Source organism: Bombus terrestris, chromosome 8 (assembly GCF_910591885.1).
Source record: "Bombus terrestris chromosome 8, iyBomTerr1.2, whole genome shotgun sequence".
NCBI lineage: Eukaryota > Metazoa > Arthropoda > Insecta > Hymenoptera > Apidae > Bombus > Bombus terrestris.
In genome coordinates, this window is record NC_063276.1 from 11,050,793 (window position 1) to 11,071,184 (window position 20,392).

Here is a 20,392-nt window from a genome sequence, read left to right on the forward strand (position 1 = left end):
GCAGGGTTTTCAGATCCTCTAGGAGTGGAAGGAATCGATTCGTTAGCAACTTTTCGAATAGTTTTGACAAGGTGGGTAGAAGACTAATTGGGCGATAGGAGCTAGTGTCGTGTATTGGTTTTCCGGGTTTAGGGATGAGTGTAATTTGTGACGTTTTCTAGGTTTTGGGATAGTATTTAAGGCGAAGAATTGCGTTGAAGATTGAAGAAATGAGTGCAATCCCTTTTACAGGTAGTTCTTTAATTGTTTTGTTACTTATTTGATCATGTCCCGGTGCTTTCCTGGGGTTCAGACGATGGATTAATTCAGTAACCTCTAGAGAAGTGAAAGGTTTAATGGGAAGAGACATTAGGAAGGGAGAATGCAGGTATTCTGTTATTTCAGGAGTGGGGTTTGAAAACGTTGGATAGGTAGTTGGCGAAGAGGTTGGCTTTTTCTATAGAGCTTCGTGCCCATCCGCCTTGCGGACAACGAATTGATGGGATTATTTGGAGGGGGGGGGGCGCGTGAGTTTCCTGGAAGCCTTCCATAGTGAGTAGTTGGAGTCGGCAAAGGGGGACAAATTGGCGAGATATTTTTGAAAACCGTAATTTTTGTATTTTTTTATGGTTTTGATTTTTTTATGGCTGGTTCCGTTGTTTAGCTTGCGTTTGTCGTCCGGTGTTCTATGGGTTTGCCATACTCTTCTTAGTCTTCGTTTTTCTGTAATTTTGTTTAATATGTAATGGGGATATTCGTGTTTACTGATAGAAGTCTTAGTAGGTGTTGAGGAGCGGATAGCGTTTATTATGCTCGTGTTTAAGTATTCTGTGGCAGTTTCGATATCTGCCTTTGTTTTTAGTGAGATTGAGGCAAAGGTTGAGCGGTTGAAGATTTCTCTAAAGAGCTGTCAGTTCGTGAGTTGGTTGTGAATAAGGCCATTAGGTGGGTTCTCGATTATTGCTGAACCGACTGTTGCTATTACGGGGGAGTGGTCGAAAGAGTGTTCAGTCGAGGAGTTGATTTGGACATGTCTTTTTTTTTTTTTTTTATTTATTTATTAAAAATTCACAATTTGTCCAATTTGGACATTTGGTGGAATTTTTTAACGGTTAAATTAGCATGTTGGTGGCTACCCCCAGCGGGGTACCATCCTCGTGTTTCTTAGGTTATGTCCTTTAGAAGGTCTGCTGGGTGCTTCCTTTTTAGTTTTCTGTCCATATTTATGGTTTTGTATGTTTCCGCAGCTAGCCGGTTTATGTGTGTTGCTATTCTTAATTTGTATTTCTCGGAGTATCTGCTAATTTCTTCCTTGACCGTTGGCATTCCCAGGTCCCTTCGTATATCTTCGTTTCTGACGTACCAAGGTCCGTTTACTATTGTTCTGAGGATTTTAGCCTGTATTACCTCTATTTTGTTTATATGGCTCATTGCTGCCGTCCCCCATAGTGGTATTCCGTACGTCCAGATTGGTTTTATGATAGTTTTATATATTTTTAATTTGTTTTCTGTGCTTAGTTTGGATTTTCGGCTTGTTAGCCAATGCATTTGTCTCCTTGTTTTCTGTATTTTTTCTACTATTGATTTGATGTGTAGTTTCCAGGTGAGTTTTTGATCTAAGTGGAGTCCTAGGTATTTGACATGCTTTGTTTGCGTTATATGCGTGCCGTTCAATAGGATGTTTAGTGGTATCTTTTTCCGTAGCGTGAATGTAATATGGTTGCATTTATTGGGGTTTGCTTTTATTTGTTTTTCTTGTAGCCAATTTTCTATTTTTACGATGTGTTCTTGTAGTATTTTGACTGCCGTTTCTGTGTCGTCCGCGAATGTCAATACTGTGCTGTTGGTAGTTGTTGGTATGTTCGCCGTGTATAATGTGTATAGTATTGGGCCTAGGACGCTTCCTTGTGGTACCCCGGCCTTGATGTCTTTAACTTGAGAATGTGTGTCCTTGATTTTTATTACGAAGGTTCTGCAGCTTAGGTAGGATTTTATTAAGTGGTGTATTTGCTCCGGGAATTGTTTCCTAATTGTTTGTAGTAGACTTTCATGGTTAATTTTATCGAATGCTTTCTCTATGTCTATGAAGAGGGCTGTGCAGTATTCCTTGTTTTCTAGTGCTACTATTATTTCGTTTATAAGCCTGTGCATTTGCTCTATCGTGGAGTGTTTGTTTCTGAAACCAAATTGGTGATCCGGTATTAGTTTTTTTGTCTCTATTATTGGTTTTATGCGGTCGTATATTATCTTTTCCAGTATTTTGGAAAATACTGAAAGCAGTGATATTGGTCTGTAAGATGCAGTTTGGTGCGGGTCTTTGCCTGGTTTATGTAACATTTTGATCTGTGCTAATTTCCATGGTTTGGGGAAGTATTGAATTCTTAGAATTGCGTTGAATATTACTGTTATTAGTCTTATTGCTTTTGGCGGAAGGTTTTTTAAGATTTTACCATTAATTAGGTCGATTCCTGGCGCTTTGTTGTTTTTTGTTTTATCAATTATGTTTCTAATTTCTTGTGCCGATGTTTTAGGTATGGTGTATTCCTTGTCGGCTGTGGTAGCAGTGGTTTGTGGATCCTCCTCCGTATGACTTTTGAGGTTGCTGTTGTTGGTAATGTGTGGTGTGAATGTGTTGTAGAGGTGGTTGGAGAATTCTTCAGCTTGTTCTTCGTTGCTTCTTGCCCATGTGTTATCTGCTTTTCTGATTGCCGGGACGGGTATTATTGGCTTCCTTATTTTTTTCGTGGCTTTCCATAGTGAATAGTTGGTGTTCTCGTGTGTGGAGAGTGTCCCTATGAACTTTGAGAATTCGTTATCGTTGTGCTCCTTTATTTTGTTTTTTATTTCCTTTGCAAGTTTGTTTAAGTGTTTTTTGTTTTCTCGGGTTCTGTATTTTTGCCATTTTGCTTTTGCTTTTCTTTTTTCTTTGATTTTGTCGAGTATTTCTTGCGGGATTGTTATTGTTTGTCTGCTGGTTGGTTCGGGAGTAGTGGTTGTCCTTGCTGCTTCCTGAATAGTTGCTGTCAATGTTGCTACTGCCTGTTCTATGTGTTCAGGAGTTTTTAACGGGATGTTGCAGTTTATTTTGCTTTCTATTATTTCTTTGAAAGTTTGCCAATTGGTGGTTTTATTGCATAGTGTTTCTGGTTTGCTATAGTGAATTGGTTTGTTTCTGTATTCAATTATTATGGCTGTATGATCGGAGCTGAGCTCGAGGTTGGGTGTTATTTTTAGTTTATTTGTGTTTAGTCCCCTTGTAATTGCAAAGTCCAGAAGATCTGGTTTTTTGTTCAGGTCAGTCGGCCAATGTGTCGGTGTTCCTGTGGATAATATATTGAGGTTATTATTTCTAATGTATTTTTCCAGTGTTCTACCTCGAGGTGTAATGTTTCTTGATCCCCAGAGCGTGTGCTTTGAGTTGTAGTCTCCCGCTGCGATGTACTTGTCCCCTAGGTCCTGGAAGTATTCTTCCCACATTTGTGTTGTTATTTTGTGTCGCGGAGGCACGTATACTGCTGACAACTGGAAGTAGTTGCTGCTAGTTTGAACTGTAACAGTGGTTGCTTGTAAATATTCTTTGTTAACTTGGCTGTGAAGATAATGTTTGATATCGTTTCTGACTATCACTGCTGTCCCTCCGTGAGCTTTTCCTGAGGGGTGTTTGGTATCATATATGGTGTAGTATGGTATTTTCAAATAGCTTTTTGTAGTGAAGTGTGTTTCTGAGACAAGTAGTATGTCTATATTATTATTGTATATGAATGTTTTAGTTTCGAGGGCCCGTTGTTGTAGGCCGTTTGAGTTCCAGGCTGCTATTTTTAGAGTGTCCGTTTTTATTTTTTGCTTAGCACGTTTGTAATTAGTTGTAGCATGACTGTGATTTGTTGGGTTTGCTGTTTGAGTACTGCATTTTGTTCGCTTATCATTCTGGTTAGCATTTCGGTGTTCTTTATGGATTGTTTGAGCAGTTCTTTGATTTCTGCAGTGTCGTTGTTACTATTGCTGTGGTATTGGTTATGTGTATGTGTTGATTGGCTGGTTATTTGAGCATAGCTTAGACCACCAATGGTGTTGGTGCTGATAGGTTTGGTGTTTGTAGCTTGCTCTGTACTTGGAATTATTTCAGGATTTGTGCTGTCCTGTTGGGATTGTGTGTTAGTGATTGTTCTGCTTCGTAGGGGCGGGAACAGTTTACGTTGTAATTGTTTTCTTACTTCACATCCTTTATAGCTGGCTGGGTGGTTTCCGTTACAGTTGTAGCATTTAACCTCCTCAATTTTTCCCGTGGATGGGCAGTGTGTCATGAGATGATTTTTTGCGCATTTAACGCATGCCGGGGTTCTATTACAATAGTTTTTGGTGTGTCCGTATTGTTGGCACCTTATGCATTGTGGGATTTCTTTTTTATATCTGGGTGGCTCCACTTTTACTATTGTGTTTAGTAATTTTTCTATATCGTATATTTCTTTATTGTTGTTTTTAGGTTCTAGTTCAACTAGGAATAGCGGTAATGGTTGTTTGGTATCGTATTTGTTTATGTTATTTATTGACCTTACCTGGTGTCCGATTTTTGCCAGTTCTTCACTTATTTTTCCAGTATTTGTTTTTGGGTGTAGTCCCCTGATTACTGCTTTGTAGCTTTTGTCGGTTTTGAGCTGAAAAGTGTGATATGCTGCATTTTTTTTTCTTTAGTGATCTTGTAATTTTTCTGAATGTGTCTGGGGTGTTGGTTTGCACCTTCACCTGGTCTATTTTTATTTGTTTGATGATATAGTTGTCTTTCCCTGCGATGTTGTTTAGTAGTTCGATGAGGGGGTCAATTATTTTTGCGTCTACGTATATCGGTGGTGGTTTGGGAGTACGGTTTGTCGGACTTTCCGTTGGGTCCGTTGCTGCCTCTTCTGGCAGTGCGCTGAATGGATTGTGCAGCTTGATATCTTGTAGCCATTGTTTTTTTTCATATGTATCAATTTTCCTCGCGCTTGCGAGCGTGGTTACCTTCCGTTTTTTGCTGGAGGTTGCCACCGTCCAGCTTTCTTCCTGGTGTATTGACATGTTTTGCTCCCCGTCGGATTGTGTTGTTTCCATAATATCATCATTTTTCTCTACATATGTAGAGTCTGTAGTTTTATTTATGAAAAATGTTTCACCGGAGTTAATTATTTTTATTGGTGGAATCTGCATGATTCCACGTTTTGTCTATTTTTGGCGTTAACTTTGTCCCTTTCTCTTCTCTCTTGCCGCACTTTCACTGGAGCACTGTTTCGCACGTCCGTTTAGGTCGCCTGCCCAGGCGGAACTGGTTGGACATGTCTGAGCGAGATATTTTTGGTTATGAAGAAGTCGAGTAAGTCGGGGATTTTGTTAGTGTCAGTGGGCCAGTATGTAGGTTCATATGTGGTGAGGTAGTTGAGATTGTTGGTGGTTATGCTTTGCAGGAGGTTTTTGCCTCTTGCTGTGACAAGTCTGCTGCCCCATTGAATATGTTTGGCGTTATAGTCTCCGCCAGCTATGAATCTATTGCCTAGGGCGTCAAAGAAGCTGTCAAAGTTCTCTTTATTAATCGAGTGTCTGGGAGGGCAGTATACTGCTGAGGTGGTGATTGTGCCATGGCGGTCTTCTATTGCTACGCTTGTGGCTTGAGGGTAGTCTTTCTGGAATGATGGAAGCTCGTAGTGCTTAATGCTGGATTTGATGATGATTCCGCTACCGCCGTGTGCTTTTCCACTGGGGTGTTGGGTGTGGTAGAAGTTGTAGCCGTGTATTTTGAGGTAGTTTTTGTCGGTGAAGTGGGTTTCAGATATGAGCATTACGTCGATTTGCTGTTGTTTTAAGAATAGTTCTAGTTCAAATTTGTGCTGAGCTGGACCATTGGCTTTCCACAGAGCTATTCGCATTGGTTTTATTTTGCCTCTGTGCGTATAAATTTGTCCATGAAGAGTGTGAGTAGTGACAGCAAGTTGTTAGTTTGCTCTGTTTGCTTCTCGATTAATTTTTCAAGTCTGGTGAAGTTGTCTGTGTTTTGTGGGGTGGGAACACTCTTTTCTGAGTATCCACTGTGGGTTTTCGAATTTTTTATGTTTCCTTGTGCTGCCTGGGCATAGGAGATTGATGGTATGGTGAGTTTTTGGGGTCTTGGTTCTTGTATGGTTATCTCGTTGGGTCTCAGCTTTGGATACTTAGTATTTTGTAGAGTTTTATAGGCTGAGCATCCTTTGTAGTTCGCAGGATGCTCTCCTTGACAGTGGATGCACTTCGTGGAGGTTTCTGGGGATTTAGTGCATTGGTCAGTGGGGTGACTACCTGCACATTTTACGCACCGAAAGTTATGATTGCAGTATTTCTGCGTGTGACCGTACCTTTGGCACATTTTGCATTGTACTATCTCTTTCTTTACAAGAGGTGGTTCGAACTTAACTATGGAGTTCATCAGCCGGTTGACGTTGTAGATTTCTTTGTAATTTTCTTTTTGTTTTATATCTACGAAAAATAGCGATAGTGGATTTTTTGTGACTCTATGTCTAATGTTGCTGATGTTGGTTACCTCATGGCCAAGTTTTTGAAGTTCGAACTTTAGTTCGTCTAGGTCGACTGAGTGGTGGATATTGCGTAGCACCATACGAAAAGGTCTTTTTTATTTGAGCTGTTATGTGTGGAAGTTTGCATTCAAGGTTTTTAGCAACTTAGTTAATTTTCTATAGGCGTGTGGGTTGGTCGGCAGAATTTTCACGTGGTTATTATTAATTTTTAACTTGTAGTCCTCTTTGCTGATATCTTTTTCAATGGACTTTATCATTATTTGGATGTCGATAACGTCGTCAATGACTATTGGCGGTGGAGAGGGAATTCTTTGGGTATGTAGGTTATTTACCGTTTCGGTTGTGTTCATGGAGTCTTCTGTAGTCTCGAGTATTGAGAGCCTGTTGTAGGTGGTCATTTGGCCAGCTGGTGGTTTAGTTTGACTCTTGTTCACATTCGTCTTGAATACTTCCAGCTTGCGTTTTTTTCGTGTGCTGGTCGTTTGCAAAGAGAGATGTGTTGCCCCTTTGCCACGGGGGAGGCAGAACGGCGGTGTTATAACTTAGCTCCGGAGAGCCTGTTTGGAATGTTTGGGCCATCATCGAGCTAGTTAATTCAATATGAAAAAACTAGTCGAGAGGCTGTGTGAACACTTAACTAGGTTTGTTGGATTCGCTTTCGACAGGTGGGCGTCACGTGTAGTTTTGTGAACTTCACAGGGCACTGGACACACGTCTGCACGCTTCGGCACTCACCAGTAAATTGAAGGACCCACCATAAAGTTGAAATCCTAACTGCATTGTTCGCACATATGGTTTAAGTCAATCTGTTTGCCCGAAAAGATTTTCTAATTCTAGAAGTGTTTTCGGCCGGTTTTTAGAAAGGTCCTTGGGTTTATTACGCTCTCTTAAGAATTACGGAGAAAGCGGGTAGTGGCCTAACGAAAAAAGCAGAGATCTACCTAACGGAAAATCCGAGTTTCCCCATAAACAATGTCGCCTAGGACCCAAGTTGGTAGGAGACTTCTTCCTCCTATCTTCCTTCCCAACATTGGTCATAACCAATCGGCATCGCGGATCATCGCCCTCACTTTCCTAACTAAAAATGTAAGCAACGAATCCGCGTTCTTCGTTCAAAGGGCACACCCATACCGAGCTGTCCTCCTTTCTTCCATCAGAATAAACTTCAGAGTTCCATCATCTCTCACGGTGCCTAGAGTTCCTACAGTCCCTATAGCTCTCACCGTTCCTATATCTCTCCGAGTTTCTTCATCTCTCAAAGTGCCTACAAGGCCTAGAGTCTCCTATGGCTCTCACAGTATCCAGAAGTCCGACAGCTCCTACAGCTCTCACGGGCCTAAAGCTCCTATAGCTCTCACTCTCTCATCTAAGAATAATCCTTCGCTTCGTTATCTGTATCTTAATCAACGGTGTTATTATTTAGTATGATTGTATAAATTGTTGGAAATATATATTTTTATAACTCTGTGAATCCCAGTGTTATACCACAACAACTACCCCTATTATCCTAACCGAAATAAGGGGATCGAACTATTCGTGGTGTCGATTATTATAATCGTAACGGGAATTTACGACTCCCGTTGACGCGTATTCTAACGACCGCGTCTCCCCGCGATAGCTCGAAAATACATAGTATGACGCAAAATTTTAATAATTGGTTTATGTGTGTTGGATTCGCTTTCGACAGGTGGGCGTCACGAAATAAAAAAGGTTAAAAATCACTGAAATAGAATAAAAAATATTAAAATAACTTATTTTCTAAATATATTATTATTTAAATAAATATTTGAATAAGAGTTTATTCTGATAATGTCCTGTCTTCGCAGAGAATCCGTTTTCGTTAGCCAACAATTATGCACCCCGTGTAATCAAATTCTCGCTCGACGAGCCTACATCATATGCATTCCACTGCCTTCCCTGACAGTTGTTCGATCACGAACAATTAACCCTGTACAAGGGTGCTGTTGTGTCTATCGTGTGCGAGGCAACTGGAACATCGCCAAGACTTTCAACAGTCTCATTCAGGTCGAGCTGCTCTGGGATATGTACCACATTCAATAACAAGTTGCCGACGCTGTCGTGGAGAGACTCTAATTTTTCTGAGGAAAGGAGGAGAGCCCTCTTCCTCCTCTATTTCTCTCTCTCTCTCTCTCTCTCTCTCTCTCACTCACTCCTTTTCTTGCTGTAGGAATTGCAGCTTCCAAGATGAACTTAGGCTGCACTGAATTGTTCTTGGAACAATGTGCAAACTGGAATAAAGTAAATGCACCCCTGCTAAAACTCTTTTTCAAATGTTGAATCTCTCCCTTTTCTATATGTGTGTGCGTCTTTTTTGTCTTATCTGGAACACGTATGCACATCACTTTTCTCGTAGAATGGTTGACCGACTTGAACGTTTCTCGTGCAACGAGGAATTTACACTAATTATTTCGCTGTGATGATACTCTGTCTATGAAAAGAGGCTTCTGTCAAATACTTGGATCGAAAGTGTTACGAGGTTTGGAGATTGGACATGATTGTGTGGGAATGTAGGCGTTGAAAATTATATAATGTTTTGGAATATCTTGTGATCGAGGGTATAGAAATGTACACTAGTGTTCAAAAGTAGAGTGCATATCTTTAATTCTAAAATTACAGGTCAGATGAGTCGGGCTAGCACTAGTGACAAAATAGCTGTTGCTTTAGCATTTGTGTATGACATTATTAGAGGAAAAAATTGAACTTTGATTGATGCGAGCCAGAGCAAAAATAGAAGACCAGTAACCGTGTCGTCAAATATGCGCACATTCATATAGACAATTGCCCTAATCGTAAACGATAAAACTATCGCAGGACAAATTGTCGCTAATATGCGGGGCCTCGAATTGTAATGTTCAGTATAATCTGTATATAATCATTCTGTATAATCGTCGTAGCTGTATATGATAAAATATTATGATGCGATTAAATTGAATTTTTAGATTTAATATCCTAGGTTAGGCTTTTATCTTTTTAAAGTTCATGTATTATAGCTATCATTGAATTAAAATAGTAGATACATATAAAATCATAAAAAATATATCATTTTATTGTGATTATAATATGCAATTACTGTAAGATCAATGCAACTTGTTCAATATGCTAAAAATATTTACACAGAAGATTGCAGTCGTGCAATTCCTGACAAATAATTGTGTTACGTTATTGTAATTTTTTTGTTTTCTAGTATGACATTGAAAATTATTTAAGTACAATATAAGATTTTATAAGAAACGGAAAGAACAAGTTTTGAACAAATTTGTAACATGTGTAGATTCTACTTCGTTTAGCTCTAAGAAAAGACCCGAAGATTGATTAAAAAGAAGAACATGTTTAAGTATTTGGTTAAAAGGTCACGGTTTCCACTTATCGTTAACAAGCATTACAACTCATAATTTTCGTAACATGTTGTTTATGATCATAAATTTCAGGCTTTTAACTTACTTGAAGACAATGTACGCACAACATGTGAATTTAATTAATCTCTAACATGCATTTTTTTTAGTTTACCGTTACAAAATAATTAATTTCTTTGAAATGGGGAATAATTAACAGTTTTGTAAAGATTTATTAAATCAAAAAGGCAAACAATGAGCATATTAGTTACATCACCTAAATTGTTAATGTTTTTTTAAAGAACATGATCACTATTACTAAATTTTTAACATAATTAACACTAGAACTACCAAACCAATCAAAATGATTAATATCAGATATTTTGTCTTTCTAATTACAAAAAAACTTGCTGTTTGTGCAACTATGTACATATATTTTTTAATAGTAATATTTAGTCTTAGTTAACTATGTATAATATATTTTATTGCATATGAAAAGTTGGCACATCTAGTATTAAAAGAAAGTCGACGCTTATAAAGAAACTAAAAAATTGATTAATAAATGCACTTATCTGATTTTATCTCTCAAGTGCTATCGTTGGGACATAAATAACCACTACAATTTAAAATAGGGATTGCTTAATATTAAAATATTAATTTTATTTTGTGTTCTATATTTTACGCGATATATTATATACATAACAAAATAATAAAAATACCCTGAATACCTTAAAGTTAAGGAATCTAATCTAGTTAGTTATGGTCATTTGACGCATCAATATCAGTCGAGGATTAATTATTAATCAGTAAAAGTAAAAATAACTAAATTATTCAGTTTTCATAAATGTTGTCATTTTTATACATTAATTATTAAAGAAATAATATTTCTTCAATGAATATTCGTTATAATATAATATAATACAATATAACATAGTATAACATGATATAACATGATATAACATAATACAACATAATACAACATAATACAACATAATATAACATAATATAACATAATATAACATAACATAATATAATGTAATGTAATACAATACATGCATTTTTATCTTTTGGCTCAACGTCCTTGAAAAAGAAAGGATCCTTTGGATTTGTTTAGGTTAGACAGAATTAGAGCAAATTAATATAAATTAATGTTTATTACGAAGAAAATAGCATGAAATCCGAGGAGAGAAAAAATATTACGAAAACATAAATTTTTTGTATTATTATCCTTTTCATATCATAATTATATGTGGGTAATTATGTACATGCACATGTATGCGAGTGATTAAAATGTTTTATATAACTTAGAAATTTAACAAAATATTGTCCTTTTTATTTCAGGCGACTCCTTACAATGTACTCCTCTGGATCGAGCGTATAAAAGCAAAGTTTTGGGGCATTATCCTGATTCTGTACCATGGAACCCCTTCGACGAACACGCTGTGTGCATGGTACGTTATTAACAACAATTATCGTTTCTGAGAATCATAATGTGGGAAACACAATTTTTGCAAAATTTCACGATATTCGCACGAATTGATTTTAATTTTTGTTAACCTTAGAAACTAGGGAATTTCGTATTACCTAGAACTTTATCACAGATCATTTGGACCATATGTGATTTTCTTCTTTTCGTGCATGCTTTTAATAATCATTATGGGGTATTTCTAAATATTGTTTGGCAGAGTGATATTCAATAACAGTTTTCATCAATTTCTTTTTTCAAAGTGTGAATGCATTATGAGAACGTAAAGAACGAATGATTGGCTATTATAATTATCAAAAGTTGAAACAATTAACATATTTTATTTAAAAGTACAAAGAAATAATGGTTTCAAGCGATTACAAAGAAAATTTAGCTTAATATAAACGAAATTTGTTTCAATTATGTTTTACCAATCTTCATACGAATTACATAATCACATAATTGATCAGTGTATGATGTCACATCCTTATATGATTATACCATGATTTCTTGAATGGTACAGATAAAATTATGAAATTGTATATGTATTTACCATTTACCATTTAATGTCTCAGTATATAATGTTAAAAATATAGACAGTAATTAACCATCAAAATCTAAAAACAAAGGGCACCAATGAAGGCAAGGAAAAAGAGAACAATAACAGTCAAAATGTTTGCACCTAATGTTTTAATGGATTATGTTTTAGCATCTTCGGTATAAGTATAATATTTCCTATTCGATATCTTATATCCTGTACCCTATATGTTAAACGATATTGAAATTAAAAAAGAATTATTATTATTGTGTTCATCCTTTAAAGATAGCTCAAATTCGTATTGGAATTACAAGTAGGCATGAAACTCATATAAATCTTGTAAATTTATATTAATACTTTCTAAACTTCATCAGATAACATACTAATGCATCATTTCACGATCTAAAAACTAAAATGAGAATCGTATTAATAATGCCAATTTCTACATATTTTTACTCTACTCGTCAATTTATGTATTTTTAAACGTATCTATAAAATATTAATAACGTATAATTATTATAAAAATTCAACACTCTATACGCCTTAAAAGTGCCCGCGAAAAATATACGTTTCTCAAACTATACTTTCTTAAAAGTTCCTTACCGCGGAATATACTCACACAGAAAGAACATTACTGCTTTTTATTTATTCAACCATCTTTATCGCGTGACTTCATGTAGTTCCATTGAAAATTCTGTTAAGGATAAAAGAAAGAAGAGGAACAATGTTTTTGACAAAGTTTGATAGAATCAGTAAATTGAAAAATTAAAAGTATGTATTTTATATATGTAAGTATTTTATATACATATAGTGAAGATATTTTCATAGTTGGTCGTTTAAATACCTAAAGAATATAAGCTATATTCTTGTCTTTAACATATTATACAAATTATATTTCTTATATTTTTAATTTTATTTTTACAATATCAATGACTTTTTTTCAGATAAATTTGATACCTTACACGAAGAGACAAGATGCTGAGCTATTTTTCATTTTCTTTAACAGGATTTTTTAAAATTTAATGTTTTTAGTTGATTTTGAGATGAAATATTTATTTTCGTAACAATTAAAAAGTTCTTTTACAATAGAGAAACCATTTTTCATTTATCTATCTGATCCCACGAAACTCGAGTGGCTTCTCTCGAAAACACCCTTGAATATAGAAAAAGGAAAAGGCACGGTAGGTACTTTTCGCCAAGCTCTAACAGAATTACTGGGGCGTAAAATTAAGAGTGCAAAATACTCGACGTATATACGGTAAACTGGGTACACATTGTTCGCGATCAACAGCGTTATATACGTTAACGCGTCCTAGTTGCGAATGGTAAAAAGTAGAGGAAGAAAAGACGAAGGAAAGAAGTAGTGGAGAAATGAAAAGGCGTTGTATGCAACGTCTGTTCATTAGATATTCAATCTTGCAGCTCTGCTTGCCGAGCGGCCTGAGATTCCGAACCCAGAAACACTCGGTGGAACCAACGTTTCACTCGTTCGTGCTTACCAAGGAGGACGGACACAGAACCTACGGGTTTAGTCTTGTTTTCTACGAGGAGTGCCGAAATCGCAAGATATGCGCGGCTATGCAAACTCTGCAAGCGATGCACATCACAGAACTGAGCAGCGGGCAAAACGGTACACCACCAACGTGAGTCTTCTTTCCGTTGTTTATTTTCCTTTGCTTGAGTTCCTCCATGATGCGGTTGAGCCTTTTGTTACGTTAAGGATAACGTGATTAGCAGATTGCACCTATTTATGCGAATTCATATTTTTATGAATACGATTAGAGAAACGAGATACAAGAACATTTTGTCTAGTAAAGAATATAACGAATATTCTAATTTGAATACTTTATACTCATTTTGCACATCATACTCATTTTGTGTATTTCAGTACCTTCAAATTTCTTATCAATGCATAAAAATCTGCAGCCTAGCGATCAACTTAGATCATTCTATAGTAAATCGATTGATATTTTTTGTATCGTACAAGATGGTTCAGAAGGAAGTTTAAATCTTACCTACGTACGATACCGTGCACAAGTATTTGGACAGCTGTCGCAATTCGCTTAAAGATTGATATTTTTTTATATTTCGAAAAATATGATTGAAGAACGCTTCTTTACTGTTATTACCTGTTATAAGTAGGGTCAAATTCCCTGAAAAATTCAAATTAAAACAAGACATATATCTACATCACTCAGGAATCCCGTTTATTACTAATAAATATCTAACACTTCATAAAATCTATATAAACTTTTAGAATGTAGCTGGAAACATATAGTTGTTCCAATCGCGATAACACACCAACATTGAATGATTATTAATCTCTGTAGGACTAGTATTCATTCACCTTCGATTATTGCTCTTTTAATTCTACTAACTAATATCAATTATTGCTATTTATTTATAATTATTGCTAATTATTTGTCAATATCTATTAACAATATGTATATGGTTGCCTGAGATAAGATCGAAAGCAAAAATTAGATTAAAATGTTTCATTTAAAACATATTTTATATATCTGTAATAATTTAGAAGTACGGTTTCATGTAACATTTAAATTAAATTATCAAGGAAACGATTAATCAGAATTTTGTATTCATGAAACAGATTGTGATTCAATATTGGAAAATGTTCTTAAAACCATTTGCAAGAGTTATATTATTATAATAAATCATAATAATTATGAAATCCTTCTGGAAGGACAAGCAAGAGTTAGAATAAACAAAGGGGTCCAAAGATAACCTGTTGATGTTGAATACCAAAAAAGCACTTCAACTAAAAGGAAGAAATGGGAAATTACTAGCAGCATTCATAGATTTTCCAAAATTCTCAAAGCCGTTTTGCATGAAACTGAGTTCGTAATTTTCTCTCGAATATGGATTTTCTAGTTTAGTTTGTTGTCCAAATGAAGACTAAGGTATTTGATGGAGTTTGTTTGCTGGATTTCTGAATCATGAAAATAAATTTTCGGAGTTGGTATATTTTTTAAGCAATAGAGTGGAAACTAAATTTTTTACAGAGGACCGACAAAAACATTGAAACCTGGCCAATTTTTAATATATTAAAGATCTAACGAAGCCTAACTGTGAAGAATACCCAAAATTGAAGACCCAAAGGGTATATAGCAGAATTATAGCTCAAGTAAGATTGTCCACGAGGCATGAGATGTGGATTGACTATGATAATGGAAGTACGTTAAAATTAAATGACTGAGCTTTGCCGACTTTGTAATATGGACAAAGTAGAAAATTTGAATCATCTTTTAAGTGTATGCCCACAGCTCAATAGAGCGAGGGGAGAAGAATGGAATTTTCCACAAATGCTGATTTTAAGAAACATCCAGTAAGCAAAAGAGTTCGTGTACTTTATCCAGGCATTAATGAAGATAATAGGGTTGGAATCGTACATTAATCGTGTAACTATCATTTTGTTGAAACTAAGATTCAAGGATAAATTTATACTGTATTAAATATATAGAAATTTATTATTATAATATAAATTAGATTAGATTAGATTAAGAAAATAGTATTAATTGTTATGCAAATATCTATCGATGCAGGTATATAAGCATAAACTATATAATATATGCCAAACAAATTTCTTGCAATAGGCATGTAGTCTAATGAACGATAAATTTACTATTATTATTATTTATTATTATTATATTTATTTTCTCTAATCTAAATTCTATTGAAAAAATTCAAGGTCATTTATTATTAATTTTCGATAAGAAGTATAAATCTAAAAATTAATAATTTCTCGATTGCATTACATTCATTGTCCTTTCGAGGATATTGTCGAACACCTTTTTAATAAATTTATTTTCCATTTTCTACCATTCTACTTAGAAAAACTTAATTTCAAAAGCTATTTATTTTTTTGACACTTGTTCTTTTTATGGCTCATTTCGAACAATTCCATATATGTTCTGTAAGGTTTGTATCAAGTTTATATTGATTACATTTCTAAAAATTTATTGAACTTAGGAATGACTTGACACTAAGAAGAGGGTGTTTAAATATTCGTTTTTGTATAACAGCCTGTGAAGACGATTGCAAAGATTATGTTTGATTAACATTATAAGATCAGCAATGTACATGTAGCCTAATCGTAAGACTTCTGCACAGTATTATATTTATGAAGTGAAACTAATTAAAAAAGTTTTCAGTTTCATTCAATACAAATACAGTATCAAACAAAAGTATCTTCGTATAAAATTCTTTGCAGATCTGCAAAAAATGTGATTCTTTATTTAATGTTTTTGCAAAATACAACTATCGACTCTAAAGTTTAACTATACTATGAATTATGAAATTTAAAGATAGTTATAATAAAGAAAATAGATAAAATACTCATAGTCCGTTTTCAACGGAATAAAAGCATTGGCACACTTAAAAAATTTGTTATTACGTGTATTCTACCTTCTAAATATTCTAAATATCCTTTTCTAAATATTCCCAATTTTGTCACATCTGTTATCTCGCGGGAAGTTTCACCATTCAAACTGATTGTCATTTTTTTAGTTAGTAAGATTGTTTTGCAGAAAAAAGAAACCTGAATAATGGGAAATAAAATGAGAAAAGAAACAACAATAGCTAAAAGAAAGATTATGTTAATATATGATTATATTAAAATGTATTAAATATATGTGTATATAAGCAAAGAAAATCTTACTCGGAAATTAATAACCGGAACAGTAATAGCCATAACAATAATAACAACAACAATAATAATACAAGATTGGAGTTCACTACTAATTATGTAGACGAAAATACAACATTTTAGAAAAAATTACTGTTTCCAGATGAAACGAAATTTAATACTTTTCAATGCGATGGTCGGGCTTTAGATTAGCGAAAACTGAATACTGAATTTGTTGAAGTGAATCTCACTTCTAGGAAAACTCTACATCTCTAGCGTTTCAGTTCGCTGTTGAGTGCCGAAGCGTGCAGACGTGTCTCTAGTGCCCAGTGAAGTTCGAAAGCAACACGTGTCACCCAACCGTCGAAAGTGAACACAACGTGCTCCTATCCTCCCAAGTGTTTCCTATCCGCCAGAGAGAAGAAAAGCCTACGCACCTAACCCCAACCCGAACCTTGCCTCATAGCCTCACGACTAGTTATTCATATTGAAATAGCTAGGCTCGATGATGGCCCAGCAATCACCACCAGGCTCGCCCGCGCAAACTCACAACTACCCCGCACTACTCCCCCCGTGGCAGAAGTGCAGCAGATCCCCACGCGCCAACGACGCCAATAAGGCGAAAAAACGCAAAATTGAATCACCAAACACAAACTTGAACCAACAGCAAACAACACAAATTAACACTCACAATAGGTTCGCAATACTGGAATCCTCAAACGACGCCATGGAAATCGCAGGCCCGCCACCGCAGGCACAGAGAAGCCCCCCTCCCCAACCAATATTTGTTAATGATGTCATCGACATCCAGACAATGATCAAGTCCTTAGAGAGAGATATCTCCAAGGAGGACTACAACCTGAAGATTACCAACAACCAAGTCAAAATCCTGCCGACAAATCCAGAAGCCTACAGGAAGCTCACCAAGACACTTAGGGCCCTGAACGCCAATTTCCACACCTATCAACTCAAAGAAGAAAGACCTTTTCGGGTGGTGCTACGAAACATCCACCACTTCGCAGACATCGACGAGCTAAAAACCGAACTATCTAAACTCGGCCACGAAGTCATCAATGTCAGCAACATAAGGCATAGAGTCACGAAAGACCCGTTATCCCTATTCTTTATCGACTTAAAACAGAAACCCAACAACAAGGAAATCTACAACACCAGTCGCCTAATGAACGCCATCGTAAAATTCGAACCACCGCAAATCGAAAAGGAGATAGTGCAATGCAAAAGGTGCCAAAGATACGGGCACACGCAGAAATACTGCAACCATACCTTCCGCTGCGTCAAATGTGCAGGAACACACCCCACCGACCAATGCAGGAAATCACCGGAAACCCCAGCGAAGTGCATCCACTGTCAAGGTGACCATCCTGCCAACTACAAAGGCTGCTCAGCCTACAAAACTCTGTACTCAAACAAGTACCCCAAACTTAGAACAAAAGAGGTAAACTACCAAACACCCAGCTCGCCGAAATTCACCTTTACCCCAATCCCCCCAACCAATCAAACACCCAGCCCTACCAAACTCACCACTCCCTCAACCTCCTATGCCCAAGCGGTACAAGGCACTCGAAATACACCAAATAGCCACAGGGATCCTCCCCAAAATAGTGCCTCCACCTCACCTAATTCAGATAACGTCTCTAGGCTTGAAAAGCTAATAGAGAAACAATCAGAGCAAATAAACAATTTGCTATCGCTATTAACACTCATCATGGATAAATTAATACGCCCCGACACAAAATAAAACCAAGACGCATAGCTCTGTGGAATGCCAACGGTCTAGCGCAACGCAAACTTGAACTAGAACTATTCTTAAAACAACAGCAAATCGATGTGATGCTCATATCCGAAACCCACTTCACCGACAAAAACTACCTCAAAATACACGGCTACGACTTCTACCACACCCAACACCCCAGCGTAAAGGCCCACGGCGGCACCGGAATCATAATCAAATCAAACATTAAGCACTACGAACTTCCACCATTCCAGAAAGACTACCTCCAAGCAACAAACGTAGCAATGGAAGACTGTCATGGTACAATCACCACTTCAGCTGTATACTGCCCTCCCAGACGCTCCATCGCCAAAGAAGACTTTGACAGCTTCCTGGACACCCTGGGCAATAGATTCATAGCTGGAGGAGACTACAACGCCAAACACACCCAATGGGGCAGCAGACTGGTTACAGTAAGAGGCAAAAACCTCCTCAACAGCATAATAACCAACAACCTCAACTACCTTACCACATACGAACCTACACACTGGCCCACCGACACAAACAAAATACCCGATCTCCTTGATTTCCTCATAACTAAAAATATCTCGTCAAGACACGTCCAAATCAATTCCTCGGCTGATCTCTCCTCTGATCATTCCCCCGTGATAGTAACAGTCAGTTCAACTATCATCGAGAATACACCTAATGGCTGCATTCATAACCAACACACCAACTGGCAGCTCTTTAGAGAAGTCTTTACCCATACAACTTCAGCCTCAACCTCACTAAAAACCAATGAAGAAATCAAAGCAGCCACGGAATACCTAAACGCGAGCATAATAAACGCTATCCGCTTCTCCACACCGGCAAAAACGTCCATCAGCAATCACGAATACCCCCAGTACATATTAAAAAAAATAGCAGAAAAACGTAGACTAAGAAGGATATGGCAGACCCACAGAACACCGGAGGACAAACGAAAACTAAACAACGCAACTAGAAAACTATCCAAAACCATAAAAAAACTACTATAATGACCGTTTTCACAAATATCTCACCAGCTTGTCCCCCACAGCCGATTCTAACTACTCACTATGGAAAGCCTCCAGGAAACTCACGCGCCCCCCACAAATAATACCTCCAATCCGCCGCCCGCAGGGTGGATGGGCGCGTAGCCCTATAGAAAAAGCCAACCTATTTGCCAAACACTTGACTGAAGTATTCCAACCCCATTCCTCCATAGCTGCAGCGGACGTCACCGAATACCTGCACACTCCCTTCCAAATGTCCCCTCCTATTGAGCCCTTCACTTCTGCAGAGATCATAGAAGCAATCAGTCGCCTAAACCCTAAGAAAGCAGCAGGTCACGACCTAATAGGAAATAAAGCAATCAAGGAACTTCCCATAAAAGGGATTGCACTCATCGCATCAATCTTTAACGCCATCCTCCGCCTTGAACACTTTCCTAAGGCGTGGAAAATCTCACTGATCACCCTCATCCCCAAACCCGGTAAACCAATATATGAAGCCAGCTCCTATCGCCCAATCAGTCTTTTACCTACCCTATCTAAACTATTCGAGAGGATGCTCACGAACCGTCTCCTTCCACTCCTAGAAGAATTGAAAACTCTCCCAGATCACCAATTCGGCTTCCGAAAACAACACTCAACAGTAGAGCAAATCCACCGCATAACCCACATGATCAGCCAAACCCTTGAAAAGGAAAAATACTGCTCAGCCGTATTCCTAGACATCCAACAGGCATTCGATAAAGTATGGCATGAAGGGCTACTCTACAAGCTTAAAAAAATCCTACCCCACCCATACTACTCCATCTTAAAATCCTACCTAACCAACAGACAATTCATAGTCAAATGTCTAGGCGCCACTTCCGCAACATTCCCAATAGAATCCGGCATACCGCAAGGTAGTGTCCTCGGACCCCTACTATTCTCCATCTACACTGCCGACTTACCCATATCAAACGAGGTAACAATAGCAACATTTGCCGACGACACAGCACTATTAGCTACCCACGCAGACCCGGCAATTGCCTCAACCACTCTCCAGCGAAGTCTCGACTCCATGGAAAAGTGGTTCCAAAAATGGGGCTTTAAAATAAACGAAAAAAAATCCTCCCA

General features: G+C 37.1%; 1 protein-coding gene and 1 long non-coding RNA gene across 5 annotated transcripts in view; both read left to right on the forward strand.

Annotated features, from left to right (window-relative positions):
- The window catches only part of LOC100645270 (DENN domain-containing protein 5B), a 93,258-nt gene that overhangs the window by 46,407 nt on the left and 26,459 nt on the right, over nucleotides 1–20,392 (forward strand). For all 4 annotated transcript variants that reach the window (XM_048408127.1, XM_012318588.3, XM_048408128.1 and 1 more), the window contains exons 2-3: nucleotides 11,213–11,322; nucleotides 13,297–13,517. In XM_048408127.1, the coding sequence (XP_048264084.1) occupies nucleotides 11,213–11,322; nucleotides 13,297–13,517 (331 nt within the window). The remainder of the gene's footprint in view (nucleotides 1–11,212; nucleotides 11,323–13,296; nucleotides 13,518–20,392) is intronic.
- LOC125385557 lies at nucleotides 13,525–16,410 on the forward strand. The gene is made up of 2 exons (XR_007224969.1): nucleotides 13,525–14,792; nucleotides 14,895–16,410. It is a non-coding gene; the product is annotated as an uncharacterized LOC125385557 (long non-coding RNA).